At 34.9% G+C, this 23,285-nt stretch overlaps 3 protein-coding genes across 3 annotated transcripts; all 3 read right to left on the minus strand.

Moving 5' to 3' along the window:
* Positions 1 to 8,488: 8,488 nt before the first annotated feature.
* On the minus strand, positions 8,489 to 11,933 carry LOC114255780 (palmitoyl-monogalactosyldiacylglycerol delta-7 desaturase, chloroplastic). Its single transcript, XM_028195310.2, has 5 exons — positions 11,118 to 11,933; positions 10,890 to 11,030; positions 10,652 to 10,792; positions 9,156 to 9,262; positions 8,489 to 9,063 (listed from the first exon to the last, which is right to left on the minus strand). The coding sequence occupies exons 1-5, from the start codon at positions 11,643 to 11,645 to the stop codon at positions 8,844 to 8,846; spliced, it is 1,137 nt and encodes a 378-aa protein (XP_028051111.1). The 5' UTR covers positions 11,646 to 11,933; the 3' UTR covers positions 8,489 to 8,843.
* Positions 11,934 to 16,976: 5,043 nt separating this feature from the next.
* LOC114255778 (SNF1-related protein kinase regulatory subunit gamma-like PV42a) lies at positions 16,977 to 18,851 on the minus strand. The gene is made up of 2 exons (XM_028195307.2): positions 18,500 to 18,851; positions 16,977 to 17,600 (listed from the first exon to the last, which is right to left on the minus strand). The coding sequence occupies exons 1-2, from the start codon at positions 18,842 to 18,844 to the stop codon at positions 17,265 to 17,267; spliced, it is 681 nt and encodes a 226-aa protein (XP_028051108.2). The 5' UTR covers positions 18,845 to 18,851; the 3' UTR covers positions 16,977 to 17,264.
* A 2,723-nt stretch (positions 18,852 to 21,574) lies between these two features.
* Positions 21,575 to 22,021, minus strand: LOC145812894 (xyloglucan endotransglucosylase protein 34-like). The gene has a single exon (XM_082908125.1). It carries the CDS (start codon positions 22,019 to 22,021, stop codon positions 21,575 to 21,577), a length of 447 nt encoding a protein of 148 aa, XP_082764251.1.
* Between the last annotated feature and the right edge of the window lie 1,264 nt (positions 22,022 to 23,285).

Here is a 23,285-nt window from a genome sequence, read left to right on the forward strand (position 1 = left end):
AAAAACTAATGCGAAAAAATTAAATCAAAAGCAACACAAGAATTTTAACGTGGTTCCCTCAATGTGAGGTGCGTCCATAGGATCGAAATTCGATTCCACTAGCAATCAAAAGGTTTCCAAAAGTTAGATATAATATATAAATTATATTATACCTAAACCAAACCAAATTAAAATTATTTTAACAATTGAAGATATACCCAAACAGCTATGTGGAAAAAAGTGGTGAGCAACAAGCATGGATTAAAAGGTGGCAGTTGGATACCATCACAACAGTTTGGATCTTTAATCTGGAAGGACATTCTTAATATTCACTACTAGAAAACAAGGCTTTTGAGTCAGCAGAGTGTCGTCGCAAATAGCACATTTGCCGACGCAAAAACTTTTTGCGACGGCGTTTCGACGGCAACTCAAGGGTCGAAAATGGTGTGGTCGCAAAAGGTTTTTGAGTCGGCAATCTGCCGACGCAAAAAGTTTTAATTTTTTGAGACGGTAGATCGCCGACTCAAAAAGTGGTTCAATGTTTTAAAAAATTTGACCCATAATTTTCTTATTGAGGCTCCCAAGTTTCGAACCCACTTCATTTGGAAGATTTGACCGGCAGATTTGACCCAAAGTCACCGCACTAAGTCCACTTCACCACTCTACCTCTTTCAGATATTAATTGAGATATTTATTATTTATAGTATATACACTCAATATTAATATAAAAGTATATGTATAAATAAATATATTTATTAAATATAATCAAGTAAATATATATATCTTGGCTATAAATTTTTATTTTTTTTGCTACGGCATCAGTTACCGACACAAAAACGTCTATTTTTTTTGCGTCGGCACAAATTTGCCGACGCAAAAGGTCTATCTTTTGAGTCGGTAAATTCAACCGACTCAAGTAATGCTATCAAATATTAATTTTTTGTGTCGACCAACGGTGCCGACGCTAAAGGTTTGGTATTTGCGTCGGTAACTCTATGCCGTCTCAAAAAGACTACCTTTTGCGACGGTAAAATTTGCCGACTCAAAAAACCGACTCAAAAGGTCCTTTCTTTAGTAGTGATTGTTGCTCATAATCAAAATTTGTTGGAGTTTTATAAAGGAAATTTTAAAATCTTAGTAAGAGATAAAAAAAGAAATAATTTCTGGTCAGATAATTGGTTGAACAACTCAAGCTTAAGGCTGGCTTTTCCCAGATTAGACAATTTGTCAAGCAAAAAAGGTGATACACTATATCAGATGTACTTGAAAAAAGACAACTCAGGTGTATGGCAAATGGCTTATAAGGGAAATTTGTTTGCTTGGGAAAAAGAGGAAGAGCATAGGCTGCTAGACATGCTAGTGATAGCCCTATCACTTCGTCTGGACAAAGAAGACTCTTGCAGTTGGTCTGCACATTCTGCTGGGAAATTCACAACAGATTCAATATAGTCTTGGTGGGAAGCAACTCATGGGCCACCACTTAAAGTTTCTAATGATCTATGGAAAAATAAAACCCCTCCAAAAGTGCGGTTCTTTGGTTAGCATGGAAATGTAGGGTTAAAATATTAATTTTCTTGCAAAGGATTGTAGTGCCAAGTGCAAGTACAAGTACTTTGTGTTTATTTTGCAAAAATAATGTGGAGACTACAGAGCATGTCCTATTATTCTGTCTGTTGGTTTGGAAGCTTTGGTCTGAGATTGTAAGCTGGTGGGATCTGGAGTAGGCAATACCAAATTCAATAGAGGGATTATTTCAATGGTGGGCAGGTGGAAAGTATAAAAGTTGGGTTCATGAACTGTGGAAGATTATCCTAGAGGCTGTGTTATGGTCTGTTTGGAAGTTAAGGAAGCCTATTCAAAGGGGCATCACCAAATTTTGCCAATTTAAGTGAGAGGGTAAAGGTCCCGATTGCTATATGGGTAAAGTTACATATGGAAGGGATTGATTACTCAATGCATGATTTAGTATCCAATCTGAAACTGATCAAGTGTGTATTGTAATTCAGTGGTGCTTTGGCTTTTTGGGATGTTGTTGCTGTCTTGTTGGTAGCTCACCAACTTCTGAGGTTTAGTGCTTGCAAATGATAAGTTTTGCTTCCCGATGTCAACCTAGTTGAGATGAGGTTGCTTTACTGTGATGCTTATGCACTTTGCTCCCCCCTCCCCCTTTATTGATGTATCTCATTACTTTGTAATTGTATTTTCATCAATAAAGTCTCTCTTTTAGCTATAATAAAAAAATAAAAAAAAAATAAAAAAACCTTGTGATTTTAGTAATTTTGAGAAGGATTCTCACTTGTTCAAATCTAGATTGTGTTGTCTGGATTCATTGGAGTTATTATGGGTCATATTTTAATGATTTGATTTATTTATTTTGTAAGTCTTTGTGTGTGTATCATTTATTAAAAAAAATAAATTCATCTGATAATTATAGCTAAATAATTCGATTATATTTAAGTTTTTTTTTTAAAAAAAATAAATGACTAGTATAATTTTGAAATTAGATCATTTATGTTTTAAAGAAAACATGATAAAATCATATTTGAGAAGTGCTAAAAAAAATTAATTTTTTTACTTATTACGAAAAGACATGCAAAAAGTATAGAAGTAATGTAATCCAAATAAGCCAATAAACTGACTTCTTTGACACTTTCAAAAGAGACCGAAATCAATTTATTTTTTAAATGGATAATCAACACATGAAACAACGAAATAAATAAATAAATTATCAAAATGAACTTGTGATACACCCCATAAATCCTGATAACACTATCTAGTCCAGAATATGGACGAAAGACAAGCCACATTAGACAAGGTTTGGGATTCTCTCTGATCATCAAAAGCAGTTATTTTGTAATATTTTTTGATTAAATTATTCATGCAAAATATTATATCATCGAATCACATTTGTCCCAAGCAAAAACAAATATATATTTTTTAAATCATAATAACCATTCTTTTTAAAAATATATACATATAATTCAATCATGTCACTAAAATTATCTGATCAATAAGATTTTTTAGATAGATATAATTCATTTGACAGATCTTATAAAATGAATGGTTTAAATCATCAAAATGAATCATGTGATTTGCGAACCAAAATCCAACAAGACCCTTCAGTCAAAATTTCCAACTAAAGAAAATCTCAATTTATTATTGTTATTATTATTATTATTTTTTGGTGCGGTTTGTGCCTAGGTCAATATTAGTATGCTTAAACACGACTTCACAAGTGCTCTTACATAATTTTTATACACATTCTTTCACATTTTTACTAATACTAATAAAATAAGGCCTTTTTTTGCCACCAGTATTTTGACTATACTGACATATTTTTTGTACTAAAAATTTAAAAACTTCAATACAAAAGTCCATGGAGAGAATAATATGATACTGATATTATGAAAATTATGTGGTGATGGCTAATGTTGGGCTAATCCCACGTCAATTGGGGAGGGACCCTCACTTCTACCTTATAAGCGCACTGATTCCCTCCATCTATCAATAAGCTTTTTCCCTCGAGGAGGAACAAAACCGTGAGGTTTCGACCAAAGCAGAAAATATATTGACGGGCGTTGGCCTGTAGGGCGTCCTTTCTGACTTGCTTTGAACCTTACTTTTTAATTCCTGGCCTTTAAGAAGAAAGTAAGAAGCATTGCATCTTCTCATATCAATTCCTCTTTCACATTTCGCACTAAATGCACTAAATCAAGTAAAAAGAGCAGGTCAAACCCCAAGAGCGGTTCCTTACTAAGCAAGGAAACTTATTTGTCACGGCATCACTCGACTAAGAATCCGAGTCCAACCCCAATCCATACTTAGTAGAGTGTTTACAAAGGTACCCCTAATGTGCTTGAAGAGCAGCCTCCTTCCAAAGAAGGAACGGGGCCCCGTCAATATATTGTCCGCTTTGGTTGGAACCTCACGGTTTTGTTCCTTCTTGAGAGAAAAGACCTATTGACAGGTAGAGGAGACTAGTGTGCTTATAAGGTGGAAGTGGGAGTCCTTCCCTGGTCTATGTGGAATTAACCCAACATAACCACCCAGCAGACTAGGCCACAACAGTGGAAGAGTTTACCGGACGACCCTCCTTCTAGCATCAAATTTCGCAACGCCTGTCCTCTCGTACCTCGTCAATATATTGTTTGCTTTGTCAGAACCTCATGGTTTTGTTCCTCCTCGAGGAAAAAGGCCTATTGACAAGTAGAGGGGCTATTACGCTTATAAGGTGGAAGTAGGAGTCCCTCCCTAATCGATGTAGAATTGACCCAATAGCTAACAACCTCAATGTCTATTTTGTAATACCCTTTTATAATTAGGGTTATGTTATGTGACCAAAAGAATATATAAGAATAGAAATTTATAGCGTAGATATAACTTGAAGGGACATGTGATGAATTTAAACTACACATTTTTAAAATAATAAACACTTTTTAAAACTTTTTTTTGGGTGGGGAGGGGGGCCGTAAATATCTATATAATAGTAAATTAAGAGCAAATTACATCAATAATTTCAGTAATTTATCTCTTGTATCATTTTGGTTATTGAAATTTTAATTAGCACAATTTTGATTCTTAATTTTACAATTTTTATTAATTTGGTTCAATTAATAAAGCCGATTAAAGTTTTTGAAAAAAAAATGATCACTGAGTTTGTTGGAATTAACTTACTGAGTTGAACAATTTTATAATTTTGCCTATAAAACATAATACATATTATTTATGTGCACATTTTTCACCAAAAAATACTAATAATTGTAATTAATTAGATTAAGGGGTGTTTTGAAAAGATGGTTAAAAGTTACTTTTTGACTTTTTTTAAACTTTTTTTGTGAAAGAGGGAAGTGGCTTTTAACCCACTTCCCAAAATAGCTCTCAGGCCTCGTTTGGGAATATACTATTTTAGTAACTTTTTGATTTTTTACAAAAAGATATGCAGAAAAGTAAAGAAAGTAATCTAACAACTTATAATAACTTTTTAACTTTTTAACTATATGTATAGTTGACAAACGAGGCCTAAATTGAGGCAAAATCATAAATTTATAGCCAAAATTTAATCAATTAAAATTATATAGATCAAAATGATGAAAAAATTAAAATACAAAGACCACTGATATAATTTACTCAATAATTAGTAGACATTTTGGTGAATTCTTTATTAGTAGGCTTGGGACTTAGGAGTTTGCTCCTCTCTAGGTCACAAGTTCAAAATCTCTTAGGTGCTATCAATCTTTGTGTTGGGTCAGTCTATACAGACCTTTGCTCTGACTTTAAATGGGTCCTCCACTAGTGGACGGTGGAATTGTTCTCCAAAAATTAGTCGAAGTGCGCACAAGCTGATCTGGACACCCTAAGTTATCAAAAAAAAAAAAAAAAAGAGGATCACATTGGATCACATTGAGGGCGGTGATCTTTGCAAGGCGATCCGGCTATTCATGTTATTCGTTATGGAACATACTTATCATAAACTTTTGACCACATTTTGCAAGATGCTTCTGTGAAGGGGCGTCAATTTTTTCAATTTCAAATATCTCAAACGGCCTGTCTTGACAACAGAGTCACACATGGTCTGGCTCTCATGGCATGCCACACTGCTGGGTTATCTGTTTGGATCGAAGAAGTTCCTTCTTCTCTTTTGTCAATTGGCACTGTAATTTGTTCTGGTTTGGCAATACATTCTTAAAAAAAAAAAACAAATCACTAAAAAAATTTATTAATATATATTTTCTTTATTGGTAGAAAATTAAGCCTAAGTTTGTTTGATGACAATAGGGAGGCTTGACTAAAATTTTTCAGTCCCATTTTTTCTTGCTTCTCGTGTGGTGTCGTGTGAACCGTCCGACAGTTTAACAAATTTTCAACCCACCACCATCACAAATTTCATAACAATCATCATCACGCAACACTTTGTTTCAAACAAAGAAAATGATGAACTCAACAAACAAAGAAAATGATGACGATAAAATGATGTTGTTGGGTCGTCAGCAGGACTAAATACAAATAAAATATACAGTTTGTCGGTTTGAGTTTAAAATTAAAAGTATTGTGCAATTTTTTAAACTCCACACTTTAAATGATGTTTTTTTTTTTATTATTATTATTTTTTAACTTCAAAGGTTGATAGTGGAAGACTCAAAAATTGTTGAAAGGCGGAGCATTCAAGAATTTATTTTAAATTTTTAGGAACCAAAATAAAATTATATTGATTTTCTAGAATGCTAATTTTTATTATATATCATCAAAATAGCATAGGCCAAGTGACATTTTTGTGAAGTTTGGGAGGTTAAGGTAAAATTAGATAAGTTTTGAAGAGGTTAAAGTGAAACTATATAGATTTTAAAGAGGTCAAAATGTTATTTTTTAAAAATATTTAAAATAGGATAGATCAAATGTTAGTATACCTTAGTGGGTACAGCTTAAGACTTAGAGATATACTACTTTCAAATCTCAACTCTTTCTAGGTGCTATCAATTTCTTAGGGTCACGCTCGCGAACTTTGCTAGAGATTTGCTCGATCTATGTGAAGCAGACGCTTTGTATGAGTTTCGAGACTAGCCGAGATGTGCGTAAACTAATCTAAATATTCATCATCCAAAAAAAAAAAAAAAAAATTTTGGAAGATTGGGAGCTGTGGTTGCAGCCTCATTGTGTCCGCTAAATTGTTAGATTATCACAACAAAATTATTAGAGAATTCGAATCCATTTCTACAAAAGCCTTTTTTGGAAGTGAAATTCATCAATTGGCCATTATGGTATTTGGAGAAGTTGATAAAAAGTTGACTTTTTGACTTTTCTGTGACTTTTTAATTTTTTTGTGTAAAAAAACTAAAAAGCTAGACTTTTTACCAAAGTTTCCAAAAGACTCCATTGTGTGCATCCAAAGTTCACTAAACCATGAATGGGCTTGTTGATTATTACAAAAAAATAAAAATAAAAATAAAAATAAAATAAATAAATAATAATAATAATTATTAATGAATCATTTATGTGGTTAGAATACATGCCAAGGTCAATTTTCCTATGAAATGTTATTTTCATTTAGAGATAATGATGGCCATTTATAGATCTTTTGTAAAATGAATGCATTAACACTACTTGATTAACCCACCACGAAATATTGCGATATAAGATACAAATATTGCAGACAGGGATGGCAATGCGTTAGGTTTTTTTTCAGATTTCGCGGGTTTGACAAATTATCTTTTAGTAATTTCTTTTGTTAAATCTTTTTTAATGAAATTTTCACTTTTTAAGTTTTACTATATGGAAGTAAAAAGTGAAAATTATTTTTTTTCAAATATCCACTAAAGCCAAAAAGAATTAGAATAAAATTATTATTATTATTATTATTTTTAAATCTTTAGTGAGACATTTTTGGATTTTTTTTCACCAAAAAAAAAATTAAAATTTTTTTACATCCTTCTAGACTAGATAAATATAAAAAATGAAATTTTGAAACAATTTAAAAGGACTTTTTACCACGTCAAACAAATAACACTGATTTCTTATTATCCCTCATGTTTTACAATATTGAATCTCAATGAGGCCAGCCAAACACATATTTCAACCTTTTAGATTTTTGTATAACAAAACAAAATATAGATTAACCAAAAAATCTAATATAAGATTCTAAAAAAGACAAGCAGTTTCTATCAAGACCAAGGAAACTTTAGGTGCCATAGGCGGCGTCGTAATCATGTTGTGTCATTTTATTAGTTTAAAATTATTTTAATAGTAATTCAATTCTAATTCATTTAGATTGATTATTTGATGACCTTGAAATATTGTTCTACACCATTTATTACTTACACTTGTAAAGTTATTTTTTACAAAGTTAACAAAAAGTATTGTGTCCCACTATTTTAACTAATAAATATCAAGTGGGCACACAACATGGACTTGCCCAAGACCACCAAATAATCTTTCAGTCATTTCTAATTTCGTATAATCATATTATGTCATTTTCGGTCCCTATACTCTTTGTGTCATTTTAATGTGTTATGTCAAAAAACTTCACCTAAATTAAAAAATATCAAGTATTAATTTCTCCCAAGTTAAATTTAATGTAACTACACATGATGGAATTATTCATAAAAATATTTAATTTCAACTTAATTCTATTTTCCTAATTTACAAAAATTATATATCAGTATTATATTTTTCACTAGATTAACTCTAAAATAGTAGAGGGAAATTTCATTATTTTCAATTAAAAACAAAAATAAAACTATATTATATTAACCTTAAAAAGCCTATTTTACATACCTTTTAATCAATTAAATGGAATTACACTGGTGTGGGCTTAGCAAGACTTGAGGTGTGCTACATTTGATGTGGGCTTGTCTGTTTAAGATAGATCTGGGCCGGCCCATCCAAAGATTCTTAGAAAAATTACTTATTATCTTATTAGTGTTACTAATGCTGAATTTTTTTGCTGATGGTTGTAGGGGGGTGATTCAATTTGAAGAGTAAAATTGTCTTTTTATAGCCGTATTAGCCTGCCAAATATCAAAGAGTCTCAGTGATATATTACAAATGTCATTAGATGTTTGTATATGTTGTTTATCAACTCACTTCTTCAATTACATTGGACAAAACTAACACAATAAAATCTCGAAGTTCAATAGTTGTTATAGAGAATAGAGTTTTAGCCTCATCTACGAATACAAAAATCGATCACAGAATTAGACACACAATACACAAAGATAAATAAGATTTTTCAAGAATCAAGAGTAAACCACACTACCAAGCCTAGTAAAATCTTATTTATTCCAATGTATTTTGTGTCAGATTGTATGATCAGTTTTTGTATTTATAACAGAACTAAGTTGAAAAGCACGAGCTCAAATGGAAAGCCGACTTCAAGTGGCAATGCTTCTTCCATTGTTGTTGAAAGCCATCCTCTGCTTCTGAGCCTCAGTGGGTATTTTCACATCCGTAGCCAACCCAACTGCCTGGAGAAACCTCACTGCATACCAAGTCATATCAATCTGCCACCATTCTAGTCCGTGGCGAGCAGAGAACTCGAAAGCATGGTGGTTGTTGTGCCATCCCTCTCCAAATGCAAGCAATGCCACCCACCTGACTCATTCAAAATAAAAGCTAATAGAAAACCCGATCCAAATTACAACGAAAATTTTATACAATTAAAGGAAGCAGTGCAGGAAATGCACCAGTTGTTCCTGGAAAGATCGCCAGTGTCCCATGCTTGCTTTCCCCACACATGACAAGCTGAGTTCACTAGCCAAGTGATGTGGTACACCCATACAACCCTCACACCCTGCATTGCCAATATGATATAATGACTAAGTTCCCACAAAGAAATGTTTACACTACTATGCCAATCTTCACTGCTAAATTCAAATTCAACAGTTGCTTCCTTTATTTTGAAGTATGGAACCAACTTGCCATAATATGTTGTTCGGCTCGTGGGGCCCACATCGATGATTTGATTTGTTGGTTTATGTGTGTACAATGTACATCATCCAAAAAAAAAATAAAAAATAAAAATTTAGATTGATCCGATAATTATAATCATATGATTTTCTCATGTTTTTCTTTTAAAAAATAGAAATTTAGTTTCAAAATTATATATACGCAAAGGGACTTAAATGATCAAATTGAATCGTCAAAGTGGACCCGTGGTGGGCCTCATACACCCACACAACACCATCGAGTCCAAATTTGAACCAAAGATAATCCTTCAAAAAGGTTCAGATAACGCTTGAGGGTTGAGGCTTTTTTTTGAAGCAAAGAGAGAGGTTGGCTGGTGCTTTTTTTGTGTATTAGCCAGTGAAAGACTTGCTTGACTACAAATAGATTAGTAATAAGGTATATGAAATTACTAAAAATGTCATTCTGGTTTTTGTAGTTTTATACGGATACTGCCAAGAGGTATAGAATCAAAATTGGAGTGAGTCGCTGTGATTCAACCGCTTTTTGTTTTTTTAGTTTATTGCTGGGGTTTATAACCTCAGGATAAGAGTTCAAAATATCATTCATCAAGAAATTCCAAACACATGGTCCCAGCTCCGAGCCTCAAATTAAGAAAACCACTACTTTCATTTGGGTGTGGGACCATCCTTTGTTGGGTGGTGATATCCACTAGTTCTAGTTGAATAGCCAGAAAGAAAATCAAAATGTGATACAATTAGTCCACGAACACAGAAATCAGACACAAAATATAAATGAACATACAAGATTTTTTAAAAGTAGACCACGTTAACAAACTTTGTAAAAATTTGTTCATTCATGTGTATTTTGTATCTGATTCTATGATTGGTTTTTGTGTTTATAGCAAGTACTGAATGTGACAACACAACGACCAACCAATTAAAATTAGTGGCGTCAAATGAATATACTGATACAATGGATAAAGGCATGGTGAACAGGGCAATTTTTTTGGTACATGGAGGCTGCAGCCTAAGGAGAGGGAGTCTTGCCTATCATATGTAATAATCCTGTTTTATTGTGGAACAATAATTCAAAAAAAATCTTTGAAAGGGGTAGGTCTTCTATGAAGACAGAAACCGATCGCAGAACTTAACACAACCATCTCACATTGGTTCTATGATCGATTTCTGATGTGAATAAGTTTTGTCCGGTTCTTTGATCGGTTTCTGTGTTGTTAGATTTTTTGTTAAGAGGACAGATAGATAATCCTCCTTACCATTCCCCAAACAATGAAGGGAAGTCCTCCCATTGCATAGAGCAGAACTGCAAGTGCAATTGGATGTACAACATAAGTCCTCTGTAGAAACCTATAGAATGGCTGCTTCTCTAAATCCCCAACATTGTTGGGCATTCCACACTGCAAATACCCCATTACATTGATCAGCAAAAACATGCACACCGCGTGTTTGTCTGAAATGAAAGAGAAAGAGAGAAACAGAGAGTCAAATTCATACCCTTTCAATGACAGTATCAGTAGCAAAGAGCCAACTAATGTGACTAAACCAAAACCCTTCAACAGGGCTATGTGGGTCTCTCTCAGAATCACAAAACTGGTGATGATATCTATGCGTACTCACCCAATCAATCGGATTCCCCTGCAAAAAAATAAAACCCAAATTCACCAATTAACAAACAATGGAATCGAATCGAAGCCAACAATATCAAAATTTTATTTATCTTACCTGAAGTGCTTGAGCACCGCAATAAGCACAGAAGTATTCGAGCCATTTGGGAAGCTTGAAGCTCCGGTGAGAGAGATTCCTATGGAAGGAAAGAGTAATACCCAGAAGCCCAGTCACAACATAGAGTCCCAGGGCGACCCAGAAAGCACCCCAATTGAATGTAAAAGGTGCTAAAAAACAGAGCAAATGCATGAAAACTACAACACTGGCGGTGCCGATGTCCCTGGAATTCCAATTCCGACCCCAGTACACGCTCCTCCGCCGCTTCACGACCACGTCGGAGAGCGTAATTGTCCCAAAATTGGACTCTGGAAAACTCTCCGACGCAGATATGGGCGTTGCAGTGAGAATTGGCAATGGTCTCTTACCATGATTGGTTCTTGAAGATGTGAAGGTGTGGACTAAATTACTTTCAATTACAGAGTGTGCGAGGTTTGTACGGCGGCGGAGGGTGGTCCGTCGAAGTCGGTGAGGTTGCGGGGAAACAGAGTATGGTTTGGCATTGGGTGGCAGCGAAATTAGAGCCATAGAAGGGTTGGTTTGCTTGGATCGGACCCTTTTTAGTGTGTTCGTTGAATTGGATTGTGGGATTGTAGTTGAAGAGATTTCATAGTCAGAAATGGAAGGCGAGGAGGTGAGAAGGAGGTGGGGGGTTTTGGGTTAGGAAACGAAACTTTAGATAGCGAGTTGGGGTTGCTGAAATGAGATCCAGACAATTTTTTAGTTGGGCTTCACACAGATTATGCACATTACGGCTTTGTCGCATCCTATCATACGTGCTCTACACACAGATTTCTTTTGTATGTTTGTGGTTGCGTTTGTTTCTGTCTCTGCAATTTCTTAATATATCAACTACGGCACAGGTCGGTTGCAGTCATGAAATTTTTAATTTGTTATTTGTTTGTTAGATTGATGGATTGGAGAAAATTAATTTGTATTTGTTCGTCAATTCGACAGATGTAGATGGAGCGAATTGACGGTTTGGCGGATGGATGCGAATCGGTTTGGTGGTTTAAAATTTTATAAATTTTCAATATAATTTCACTTGTGCACTTCCTCAAAAAAAAAAAAAAAAAAGAGTATTACAGTCAATGACTTAAAAAATTATTACAATCACTGCATGCCTCTTTCAAAGCAAGAAAGTTTGAAACTTTTGAATATCACAATCACACCATGCCTCATCCACATACTACAATCACACCATGCCTCATCCACATAAAGTATTACAATTTGTGGTTCTTAAAATATAAAAAAAAATTCAAACCACCAAAATCATGAACAGAGCAGTAGTAAAGAGTGTATGTCTCTGTATTGTTACATCTATATCTGTTTTTGAAAACAAAAACCAACCAGCATATATCATATTTTCTATTTATTATTTTTAGAGGTAGATTTGCAAACAAAAAAATATAAATAAATAATACGTTTATTTTTTTTCAATTCAAAAAAGATATTTAAGTTGAAAACTTTTTTCAACAGAATATTTAAACTCTTTTTTTATTGAAAACACAAACAGAATATTTAAAGAAACTGAAAACACAAAGTCTTATAAATTACTAGGGTGCTCACGGTTTGGCGGTTCGGTTGCGGCTAAAGAAATCTCAAATCCGCCATCCGTCCGCCAGATTGGCAGATTAGAGAAAATCAATCCGCAACCGTTCGCTCGTCATCACGCATCCGTCCAAAATGTGACGGATCAGTTCGGTTCGGTTGGTTTTGACGGATCGGTATATCCGCTGCTCACCTCTAATATCAACTTCTATATATTTTAATATAGAGTATTCTGACCCAATTTATGTGTAAATTAAGGTATTTTTCTTTTTGGTGAGTTGATTAACTTTTTTGATTTTTTTTATTATTTTAATTTAGAATTAAAAATCTCATTTGGGTTAAATTTTTTGATTTTTTTAATTTTTGTGAAAAAAAAGTAAAATAATTATGATTTAAATGTGATATTTTATCTTATTAATTTTTTAACATATTTTATCTTTTTATTATTATTTTAGCCCTCAATCTCATTTTAGTCTCATACCAAATAAAGGCTAGTTTTTCCAGTCTAAACGAAACTTCTAAATAAATTTCAATGTAAGGAAAATTAGACGTGAGACTTTAAAAGAACAAACCCTCAAACTCCAATCCTCATCAATCAGGCCAAACCCTTAGAATTAACAATTTCCTAATATTGCTGTTGCTATATAATAAGAGTCATTTGGGAAATTCTATGACTTATTGTGGAGTATCATAAAATAAGTCATTTGAGAAATTCTTTTCAAGTGTGTACCATATATATTTTAATTATGATTTTTATAATATTTAATTATAATTTATTGTAATATTAGTTTTGACTCATTGTAATAATAATTATGATATTATTTTAGTTATGATTCAAGAATTCTTTAATTATATTTATACGGTGTTTAGTTATATATATATATTTATTATTTTTGACTCCAATAAGATTAAGCTATGGCATATAAAATAATCAAATTCACAAATATTATAACTTGCCTATACCCACAACCATTTATCTTATATGTCAATTTAATTAATTCGCAACACTGTATCTACCACAGTTTCAAATTGGTGTGCGATAAAAATTTAATACAAAACTACTAAATTTCATTATTTTGATCAATAAAAATCAATTTGAGGTACCAGTTGTCGTTGTCTGGAAACCGTATAATATTGGGAAAATTTTCACTTTATGGTGATTTTGAAAAATAATTATAAATAAGTGATAAAGTTTATGAGTATTAATAATTAAAAATATAATTTTTTTCATAAACGTATAATATAAACTTTCTAAAATTTCATTATGTTAGGCCTACTAGACAAACTCTGTTTGCTGCTCGTTCGGCTTCTAGCAACAATGTTGTGTTGGTCACATTTGGTTTGCCCATTTTAATCTAAGGCTACATTTGTTTAACAGATTATGTTGGATGGAATTGTTAGTGAGATAATAGTTAGTGAAAAATTATTAATGTAAGGATTGTTAGTGTACGAGGAGCAAATATTCGGGCAAGCCCGTACTCTTTTCTTCCAAGCTCCGCTACTATCCGATCACCTGCGTACACAAAGGCGGTGAGTTACCCGGCGGTGTGTGGCCGGAAAACCCTTCCGACGATCAAGTTAGAACACACACCAGGGGATAGATAGAGAGAATGGAGAGTGTTGAGTATAAGTGTTTCTCTTACCAATATGTTCCTCTGTCGGCATGGGGGGCGCAGATTCGCTTATATACCTTCTGCGCCCCAAATCTACTCCCATTCGTCTCTCGACACATGGCGCTGCTATCCCATCTGTCAGCACAACTCTTGCTGGGCACCACCTAACCCAACTGCCATCCCATTCTCCTGGGAGCTCTGCAACCGGTCAGTACCATCTCGGCCATCGTCTGCCATGCTGCGCTTCTTGCCCAAGTATTCCAACAGCTATGCTCAGATGGGGACCGGACTCAGCGGCATCTCGGCATAGCCAAGCTTGGGACAACTCACGCTTGTCCGCTGTCAACCAACCTGCCGAGCAAACAGGTACCCAGGCGTCATTACCACGGATCCTCGCAGCTTTGTTCAATCCACGCGTTGCCTTAACCGAGCAGCTTTCTTCACGGCCGGGCCATACAGCTTGGCCCAGCGCCTGTCCGGCATAACTCTGTCCGGCCCAAATCTGTCCGGCATAACTCTGTCCGGTCCAAATCTATCCGGTTCAACTCTATATCATTAATCTCCCTCTCAGTTAGTGAGAAGATTAAGTAAAAGTGTATTTGTTTTTTATAATAGTGTGAAAAATGATTAGTGATATGATTGTTAAATTATTTTCATATAAAATAAATTAAAAAATTATTTCTATATTAAAAAAAACTAAAATAAATATTAAAATAAACAGGTGCACTTGGTAAAAAAATAATATTAAAAAAATAAAAATTTTATATAAAATAGACTCAACACTCACTATTTCCGTAATCCAACTCAAAATTCAACCAAATTAATCCCCCTACTGAGGGGGGTTACTAAGCCCCTCGCATTATCAATCTTCCCTCCTACATCATCACCAAACACGATGTGGGTGGGACCCACAACTATAGCAATTCAATCCGGCCACCCATATCAGTAAACAAACATGACATAATATCATAAACATATCAGGAATGTTATAAATTTAAAAAATTTATTCTAAATTTTACTTGCAAATATCAATTTATAGTTTGAATTAATTTCCCAACACGCTATTCATAAAAGGAAAATGAGTGAGAGCACTAATAAGTGCTATCACTAATGATGTGCCAGTGGGTTCCACCTACTACCACAGTGATGTTGTGCCTGTTTTTTTTTTTAAATAGATGCCAACTCATTAATGCTAATTTAGAGCACCACTTTTAGTGATTTCTATCATTGTTGTTCATAAAAATTCGGGACAATAATTTTTCTCAAAACCTACTCGAATATTCACCGGGCACAAGTTTTGGATCCGATTTTCTATGAAACAAGAAATGTTATTGTCTAGATATATTTACTTGTATTTTTCTTGATAACATATTTGTGTGATAGAGATTGAATTGGTAAAATATGAAATTCACATATGAATCTACACCATAGATTAATGTTACTGAGTAAAATTTATGTTAAAATTTCTGAATTTATAATACCAATATTTATGGAATATGAACTTTTTGAAGTGTTTATCACCACTCAACCACTATGCTGATCTTGTTGAGGTTAGTTCTGTAAGACTTTGCTTTTGCTCATTGCAACTGTGACCTCTCTCTCTCTCTCTCTCTCTCTCTCTCTCTCTCTCCTCTCTCTCTCTCTGGTGGGTAGAAAGCTTTCCGTCTTTAATAGAGTAGGATAGGTCAGCCATTCCAGTGGAAAATGGTTTCATAATCAATTTTACAATCAGCTAATGGGAGGTACAATAGTCTCTCTAGCATTGGTTCACAATAAAGTGAAAATTCAGTATAAGGGTAATATTATGTGATCACTAAAATATGTTACAGATCAATAATAATTATGCAAATGGATAATAAATCCCATTAAAACAATAATAATTTTGTAACATAATATATTATCGGTTAATTAATAATGATGTTGTATTGTCGTTTTTCCTTTCCTGATGGCTCACAATCCACTACAGATTTCTGGTGGGAAGATGCATGTGATCAACATGAATATTGTGGAGTGGCATGGCATGGCATGTGATCAACATTGAATTATTGTGATCTAATTGTGAATACGTGATTTTTATAATTAAAACCAGTGGGCGTTGACTGTAAAAACACATGTTCTCTTACATTTTCAATTAAAGTTTGGGAAGATAAGAAAAAGTCAAAAAATTACTTAAAAAGTTAAGAAGTTAACACTATTCACCAAAAGTCAACAATTACAACTGCACAACTCCTAATCCTAATTTTTCCCTACAAATCAATTTTTATAATTTTTTAATACACATTTTTCCATAAAAAGTCAAAAAATTAACCCAAACATCCATATTTTTTTTTCTCAATTTTTTAATTCAAAAAGACAAAAAATACATTTATTTAGGACACCCCAAACAACCCAAACAACAAAATCACTCTCTCACCATGATCAGATTTTGAGAAACACGTTTTTTGTATGATTTACTGTATATCCTCTCACATGTTTGGTGTGCAATTAGGTTTTGAACTATTACACTATTTATCCATGTGGTTTAAAATTAGTCATTTTGTTGTCACATAGTTTTGGATTAAAATACAATGTTTATAATTTCTACTTAATCTACTAAAACAGAACATTGGTCAATGGAGCAAAAATAGAGAGAATGAATTAACTTTTATATTAATATTTTAACTAATTTAATATATTCTCAAATAAGTTCTTAAAATGAATCTGAAACACACATTAACTTTTTAAAATAAAATTCTTAATAATAACATTGTTGTTATATGCAGAGCGGTGGTAATAATAACAAACAACATTCTAGCATATAAAAAATTACTCAATGCCACCTGCAACCACTTCAGAATAATAACTTCACCCAACTTGCACATTCCCAAATTTACAACCACTGAAGAAACTATTAAATGTCACAACAAAGCTTGGGAATGTCATACATAATAATATAGATGACACAACTCAAACCAGCTTAAAGCTCATGCACATTAGGAGGAATTTAGGAGGATTCTGAAAGCAGAGAGGCCCTTGTCACACTAATCATGTCGGTGAGCAAAACAAGCCCATCGAGCAAGCCCTGCTGGTCCACAACCCAGACTCGGTGCACCTGCTTGGTCACAGCCTTGTCGATTACTTCTGCTAGATTTGATTCACCACGGCATGCCACGAGCTCCCTCGGTGAAGTCACCTGGGTAGAAGCTGTGTGTGAAGGGCTTGCTGAAAGTGTCTCAGTGAAGTCGAGGACACTTTCTTGCAACCAGGACTGCATTTCAGAAATTGGACATCCCCTCAAATCTGTAGATGAAAATGTCCCTATTAGCTTCCTCCCTTTGCCCTGCATTTGCATCAGTGAAATGTCAATTTTAGAATTAATGGATTTCAAACCATTGAATTTGACATCAATCATTAAAAGAGTATAGTTTATATTTATTTTTTTATTTTGATGTTTACTTTTTGCTATTTGATATGAGATTATTTATAAATATGAAGAGAATTACATCTGGACAATCATAGTCTAATAACTATAGAACTCCAACAACTAGTCACCCCTATAATGGATAAGAAATGACGAGCCCAACAACCAACCAACCTAACAAAAAGCCCCATAATGGGGAAGAAATTATCAATCTTTGTATAATTTCTAATTCAATATAGTATTTTTTATCTAGATTTCACGAATGGATTTAAGTGTGACAAATTTGTAATAACTTTGAGCATATTATTTGAAATCCTTCCATGAATGATTTTAACAAAATGCATTTCTTTCATCTTCCATTCAATCCTTCACTTTAAAATTATCAGTTTATCACCAATAGTTAAGCTTCCTACAATTTTATAAAATTTAATCTTAAATTGCTTCACTTCAAATCCACTGATCCAAACAGAACCTAATGTTTGTACCTTTAGTCTCAAACAAAAAGGTAGTTGTGGAAAGGAACTGAAAAATTCAAAACAAAACATTCTCAGTTAAGTTACTGTAACGCAAGGAATATGGATTTCTGAAATTTGGTATTCCAAAATCAGCGTTAAATTTTGAAAAAACCACACCAATTACCCAAATTCAGATAATTTAGATTGTGTCAACTTGAAAAAAAAATTAATAATTACCCACCCTCGCTCCCATTATTTTTTCTCTTGAGAAAATAAACTTCGCACAAAAAAGGAGGATTCTATTTAAATAGTACTTGAAACTAAATATATCAAGAATTAAGTGAGAAGACTATGAGAACTCACATTTATAAGCTGACTGTGATCTTCTCTAAGGCCACTTGAAGCTTCAACAATTGGAACAGCATTTAGTGCAGCAGTCCTCATACACTTGATGGCTTGGATGACTTTTGCACGGTGTGTTACCCCGAAAATGATATCGGTGACCCCTCCCAATTGTGAGACACTGTGCGACATGACACCTCTCAGCTCAGGCTCGGAGGCGTGTGCTTTCAAGAACCTCAAGAGGTCCATTTGTGTGAGCATCCGATAGCTTGAGGCAGACTCCGCGAGCTCCACTATTGCAATGTTTTCCATGTGGCTGTCTATTGGTACCAATGCACGGTGTATTCCTTTGCTAAACACTTCCATACAGTCCGGGATGCTGCATTTCAGTTTATTTATTTATTTATTTTTATTTAATTGGCTAAAACAAAAGAATTTTTTTAACAGTCACAAATTTACTCCCAAAACAAAGGAAAGTCGCGGAAAACAAAATGTTCTAAACTAGAAATATGAACATTTTAAGATACATCTGTGTCATTGTGTGAAATTCTTTCTGTGCACACAGCACAGCTCAAACAAACTGCTAGCAATTTGCCAACATTAAAACAGACTACCAAAACAGAGAAAAAACCAAACAGGGAAGACTATCCCTTAATGTCCCTAAATGATAGCATGAAGTTCAACAACAGCAACAAACTAATTGTATTATACTTTTAATTTAATCTTCAAACCCCATCCGAGCAGTAATGAGCATTATTAACTGTACCCTTAAGCTGTGTTTGATTCATGAATTTGGAGAGCAATTTTATTCATATTTTACCTATTTTTTTCCCTTTCTCTTTCTAATTCTCTCTCCAAATCCTTGAATTAACCACAGCCTTAGGCTTCCTTTGGATCTACATATTTGAAATTAATGGATTTGACATCAATAATACGAGGAGAATAGCATGTGAGTAAATGTAACATTTTAGATATAGGTATCTGTAACAATAGTTTGAGAAAGAGAGAAGAGAGAGCAAATGAATAACTCTATATCTCTGTGTATATTTACAAAGAGCTAAAGAGAGGAGAAGCCAACATAGGATGCCAATTGAGGCACCGAAAGCATAAAGCAAGGGGACACTAATTATTAAAGCTAAACACTAACACATAATAATATACTAACAGCCCCCCCTCAAACTCAAGGAGGATAGGTACTAACCAACTTGAGTTTGGAGAGAGTAACAAAACAGGAAAGTAAACTGATAAATAAAATAAAATAGGATAGGAGACACTGTATGGTTGTGTCAAATCGTTTTTGAAGACACGGTATGGTCGTGTCACACCGTTGGAGAAAACACTGTATGGTCGTGTCGGACCGTTGTAGCAGATAATGTCTGGACAGTTTACGAGGTCATGCCGGACCGATATAGAAGCTAACCGGAATCAATGTCGGGACAGTTTACGGGGTCATGCCGGACCGATGTAGAAGCTGACCGGAATCAATGTCGGGACAGTTTACGGGGTCATGCCGGACCGATGGTTAAGATTGTGGTGGTGCACCAAGGGGGCGACTTAGGGAGTGCGCCATGGGGTGGCTTGGGTGGTTCCCATGGTATATAACCATGCTCATTAGCTTGGGTGGGTCGCATGGTGTGTAACCATGCTCACCATGATATATGTATAACCCCCCCTCAAACTCAAATAGGTGTGAAGATAGAAACCTATTTGAGGTTGAAATAAAGGGATTGAGAAAGTGGAGCAAAACAGCTCAACACAAAGTGAAGATGGTAAAAAAAAAATGATAGAAAGGGTTTTTTTTTTTTTTTGGTTGTGGTGTAAAAATGTTATCGGGGTTGATCTCGGCATGAAGAAATGACAAGTTTGTGGAATGAAAAACGAGTTGGTTGTGAATGGATTTTTTTTTTTTTTTTTTTGGTGGAATAAAATCAGCCATCATTCAGTAATGCAGTTGCTAAAGAGAAATATTAAAAGATTGTGGTGGAAAGAAAAGTTTAAAAGAAATTATGGGAAAGAAAAATAAATGTGTTTTTGTTTGGTTTTTTTTTTTTTTTTTTCAAAAAAAACTCTTGCTGATTCACATTACCCCCACTTTCCTTTTATTTATTTTCTTTTATCTTCCTTTTTTCGTAATAAAAAAAAAACAAAAAAAACAAACAAACAAACAAAACAACAAAACAACAAAAACCAAAACCAAAAAAAAAAAAAAAACCTTTCTCTCATTTTTTTTTTAACATCTTCACTTTGTGTTGAGCTGTTTTGCTTCACTTTATCAATCCTTTTTATTTCAACCTCAAATAGGTTTCTACCTTCACACCTATTTGAGTTTGAGGGGGGGTTATACATATATCATAATGAGCATGGTTATATACCATGGGAACCACCCAAGCCACCCCATGGCGCACTCCCTAAGTCGCCCCCTTGGTGCACCACCACAATCTTTTACAACGGTCCGGCATGACCCCGTAAACTGACCCGACATTGATTTCGGTCAGCTTCTACAATGGTTCGGCATGACCCCGTAAACTGTCCCGACATTGATTCCGGTCAGCTTCTACAACGGTCCGGCATGACCCCGTAAACTGTCCCGACATTGATTCCGGTCAGCTTCTACATCGGTCCGGCATGACCCCGTAAACTGTCCCGACATTGATTCCGGTCAGCTTTTACAACGGTCCGACATGACCCCGTAAATTGTCCCAACATTGATTCCGGTTAGCTTCTATATCGGTCCGGCATGACCTCGTAAACTGTCCAGACATTATCTGCTACAATGGTCCGACACGACCATACAGTGTCTTCTCCAACGGTGTGACACGACCATACCGTGTCTTCAACAACGATTTGACACAACCATACAGTGTCTCCTATCCTATTTTATTTTCCTATTTTGTTACTCTTTTCAAACTCAAGTTGGCTAGTACCTATCCTCCTTGAGTTTGAGGGGGGCTGTTAGTATATTATTATATGTTAGTGTTTAGCTTTAATAATTACTCTTTTTCTTTTTTTGAAATAATAATAATAATAATAATAATAATAATAATAATAATAATAATAATAATAATATATAAAATAAAGTGTTGGAATCCACTGGAATCAATGAAGGCTAGTATAATATATTGTAGTGGGAAAAAGAATGATGGGTATGTTGATTATAAAATAGTAAGAGAGAGAGAGAGATAGTCCCCCTAAAACCAGAGAGACCCAGAGTTGATATGTTGTGTAATGCTTGGAGAGCAGATCTGCAAATCCGACATTATCGACGGCGCAGACGGTGATAGTCCTCCGTCTGTCATCGGATCTGGTGCTGCGGTAGTGAAGTGTTGTTGAAGAATCCTCCACGAGCTTGAGCTGAATGTTGTCTTTCCCAAACAAATACTTGCTTTTGGATGAAAACCCAGCACCAGAATAGTTATCTAGTTTTATCTTGAGAAGCTCTCCTTCATAGGTGAAATGGTCCATTGCCCAGCTGGGCTGAAACAACTCATCATACCTTGATGACTCAACCGAACCCACCATTACAACTGCAACAAAGAGAGCCATCACATAGGTCAGCCGTTGATGGCGGCATTGGAGAGGCCGCCGAGCATGGAAGGTGGATCAATTTATGATATTATGCTGAAGACCAAGAAACTCCAGACTAAGGGAATTATAAGGATTACTGCGGATGTGGCAGAAGGGATGAAGTTCATGAACGACCATGGTGTTGCATACAAAGATCTGAACACAGAGGATCTTGTTGGAAGTTGCAGCGGAGTGAAGGTATGCATAGAAATCTCCAGCGGGCAGCGAAGGCAAAGTTGTCGGCCGGCTGCCCGCCAGTGAAAAAGAAATATGAGCCTAAACCTTATAGCTCTGATACCATGTAAGTTTTATGTATAAAGAAAGAGAAAGAATTGTGTATTGAATATGTATTGAATGTTATATTGCAAATGGTGAGGGGCTCCTTATATAGGAGAAATACAATCTTTACAGACAATGGACAATGATGGCTCATGATGAAAAGAGCCGAAAACAATCCAAAAGCAATGCACTGTATTACATATTATATTAGAGAGAAAGCAAGTGAATAAAATGAGATGTGTATATACTTTGTTAATTTACAAAGGGAGCCTAGCTCTCTTCTTATAGCCTGTGATGTACATTGGATGCGAGGCACCGAAAGCATAAAGCTGGGGACACTAATTATTAAAGCTAAACACTAACATATAATAATATACTAACAGCCCCCCTCAAACTCAAGGAGGATAGGTACTAGCCAACTTGAGTTTGGAGAGAGTAACAAAACAGGAAAATAAAATAGGATAGGAAACATTGTATGGTCGTGTCGAACTGTTGGTGAAGACACTGTATGGTTGTGTCAGACCGTTGTAGGAGCTAACCGGAATCAATGTCGGGACAGTTTATGGGGTCATGTCGGACCGTTGTAGAAGCTGACCGGAATCAATGTCGAGACAGTTTACGGGGTCATGCAGGACCGTTGTAGAAGCTAATCGGAATCAATGTCGGGACAGTTTATGGGGTCATGCCGGACCGTTGTAAAAGCTGACCGGAATCAATGTCGGGACAGTTTACGAGGTCATGCCGGACCGATGTAGAAGATTTTGGTGGTGCACCAAGGGGGCGACTTAGGGAGTGCGCCATGGGGTGGCTTGGGTGGTTCCCATGGTATGTAACCATGCTCAACATGATATATGTATAACCCCCCCTCAAACTCAAATAGGTGTGAAGATAGAAACCTATTTGAGGTTGAAACAAAGGGATTAATAAAATGGAGTAAAACAGCTCAACACAGAGTGAAGATGTT

The sequence above is a fragment of the Camellia sinensis genome, chromosome 15 (assembly GCF_055761805.1).
Source record: "Camellia sinensis isolate YWXY chromosome 15, ASM5576180v1, whole genome shotgun sequence".
Taxonomy (NCBI): Eukaryota; Viridiplantae; Streptophyta; class Magnoliopsida; order Ericales; family Theaceae; genus Camellia; species Camellia sinensis.

Excerpts from the sequence above, each read along its gene's own strand:
- LOC114255780 (XM_028195310.2), bottom strand. The coding sequence starts at position 11,645 with ATGGCTCTAATTTCGCTGCCACCCAATGCCAAACCATACTCTGTTTCC. Across the intron at positions 10,793-10,889 it reads CTGATACTGTCATTGAAAGG|TGTGGAATGCCCAACAATGT; the intron begins GTATGAATTTGA and ends GGGTATTTGCAG. Across the intron at positions 9,064-9,155 it reads GATCTTTCCAGGAACAACTG|GTGGGTGGCATTGCTTGCAT; the intron begins GTGCATTTCCTG and ends TGAATGAGTCAG.
- LOC114255778 (XM_028195307.2), bottom strand. The coding sequence starts at position 18,844 with ATGGAAGTGTTTAGCAAAGGAATACACCGTGCATTGGTACCAATAGAC. Across the intron at positions 17,601-18,499 it reads ATCACAGTCAGCTTATAAAT|GGCAAAGGGAGGAAGCTAAT; the intron begins GTGAGTTCTCAT and ends ATGCAAATGCAG.
- LOC145812894 (XM_082908125.1), bottom strand. The coding sequence starts at position 22,021 with ATGGCTCTCTTTGTTGCAGTTGTAATGGTGGGTTCGGTTGAGTCATCA.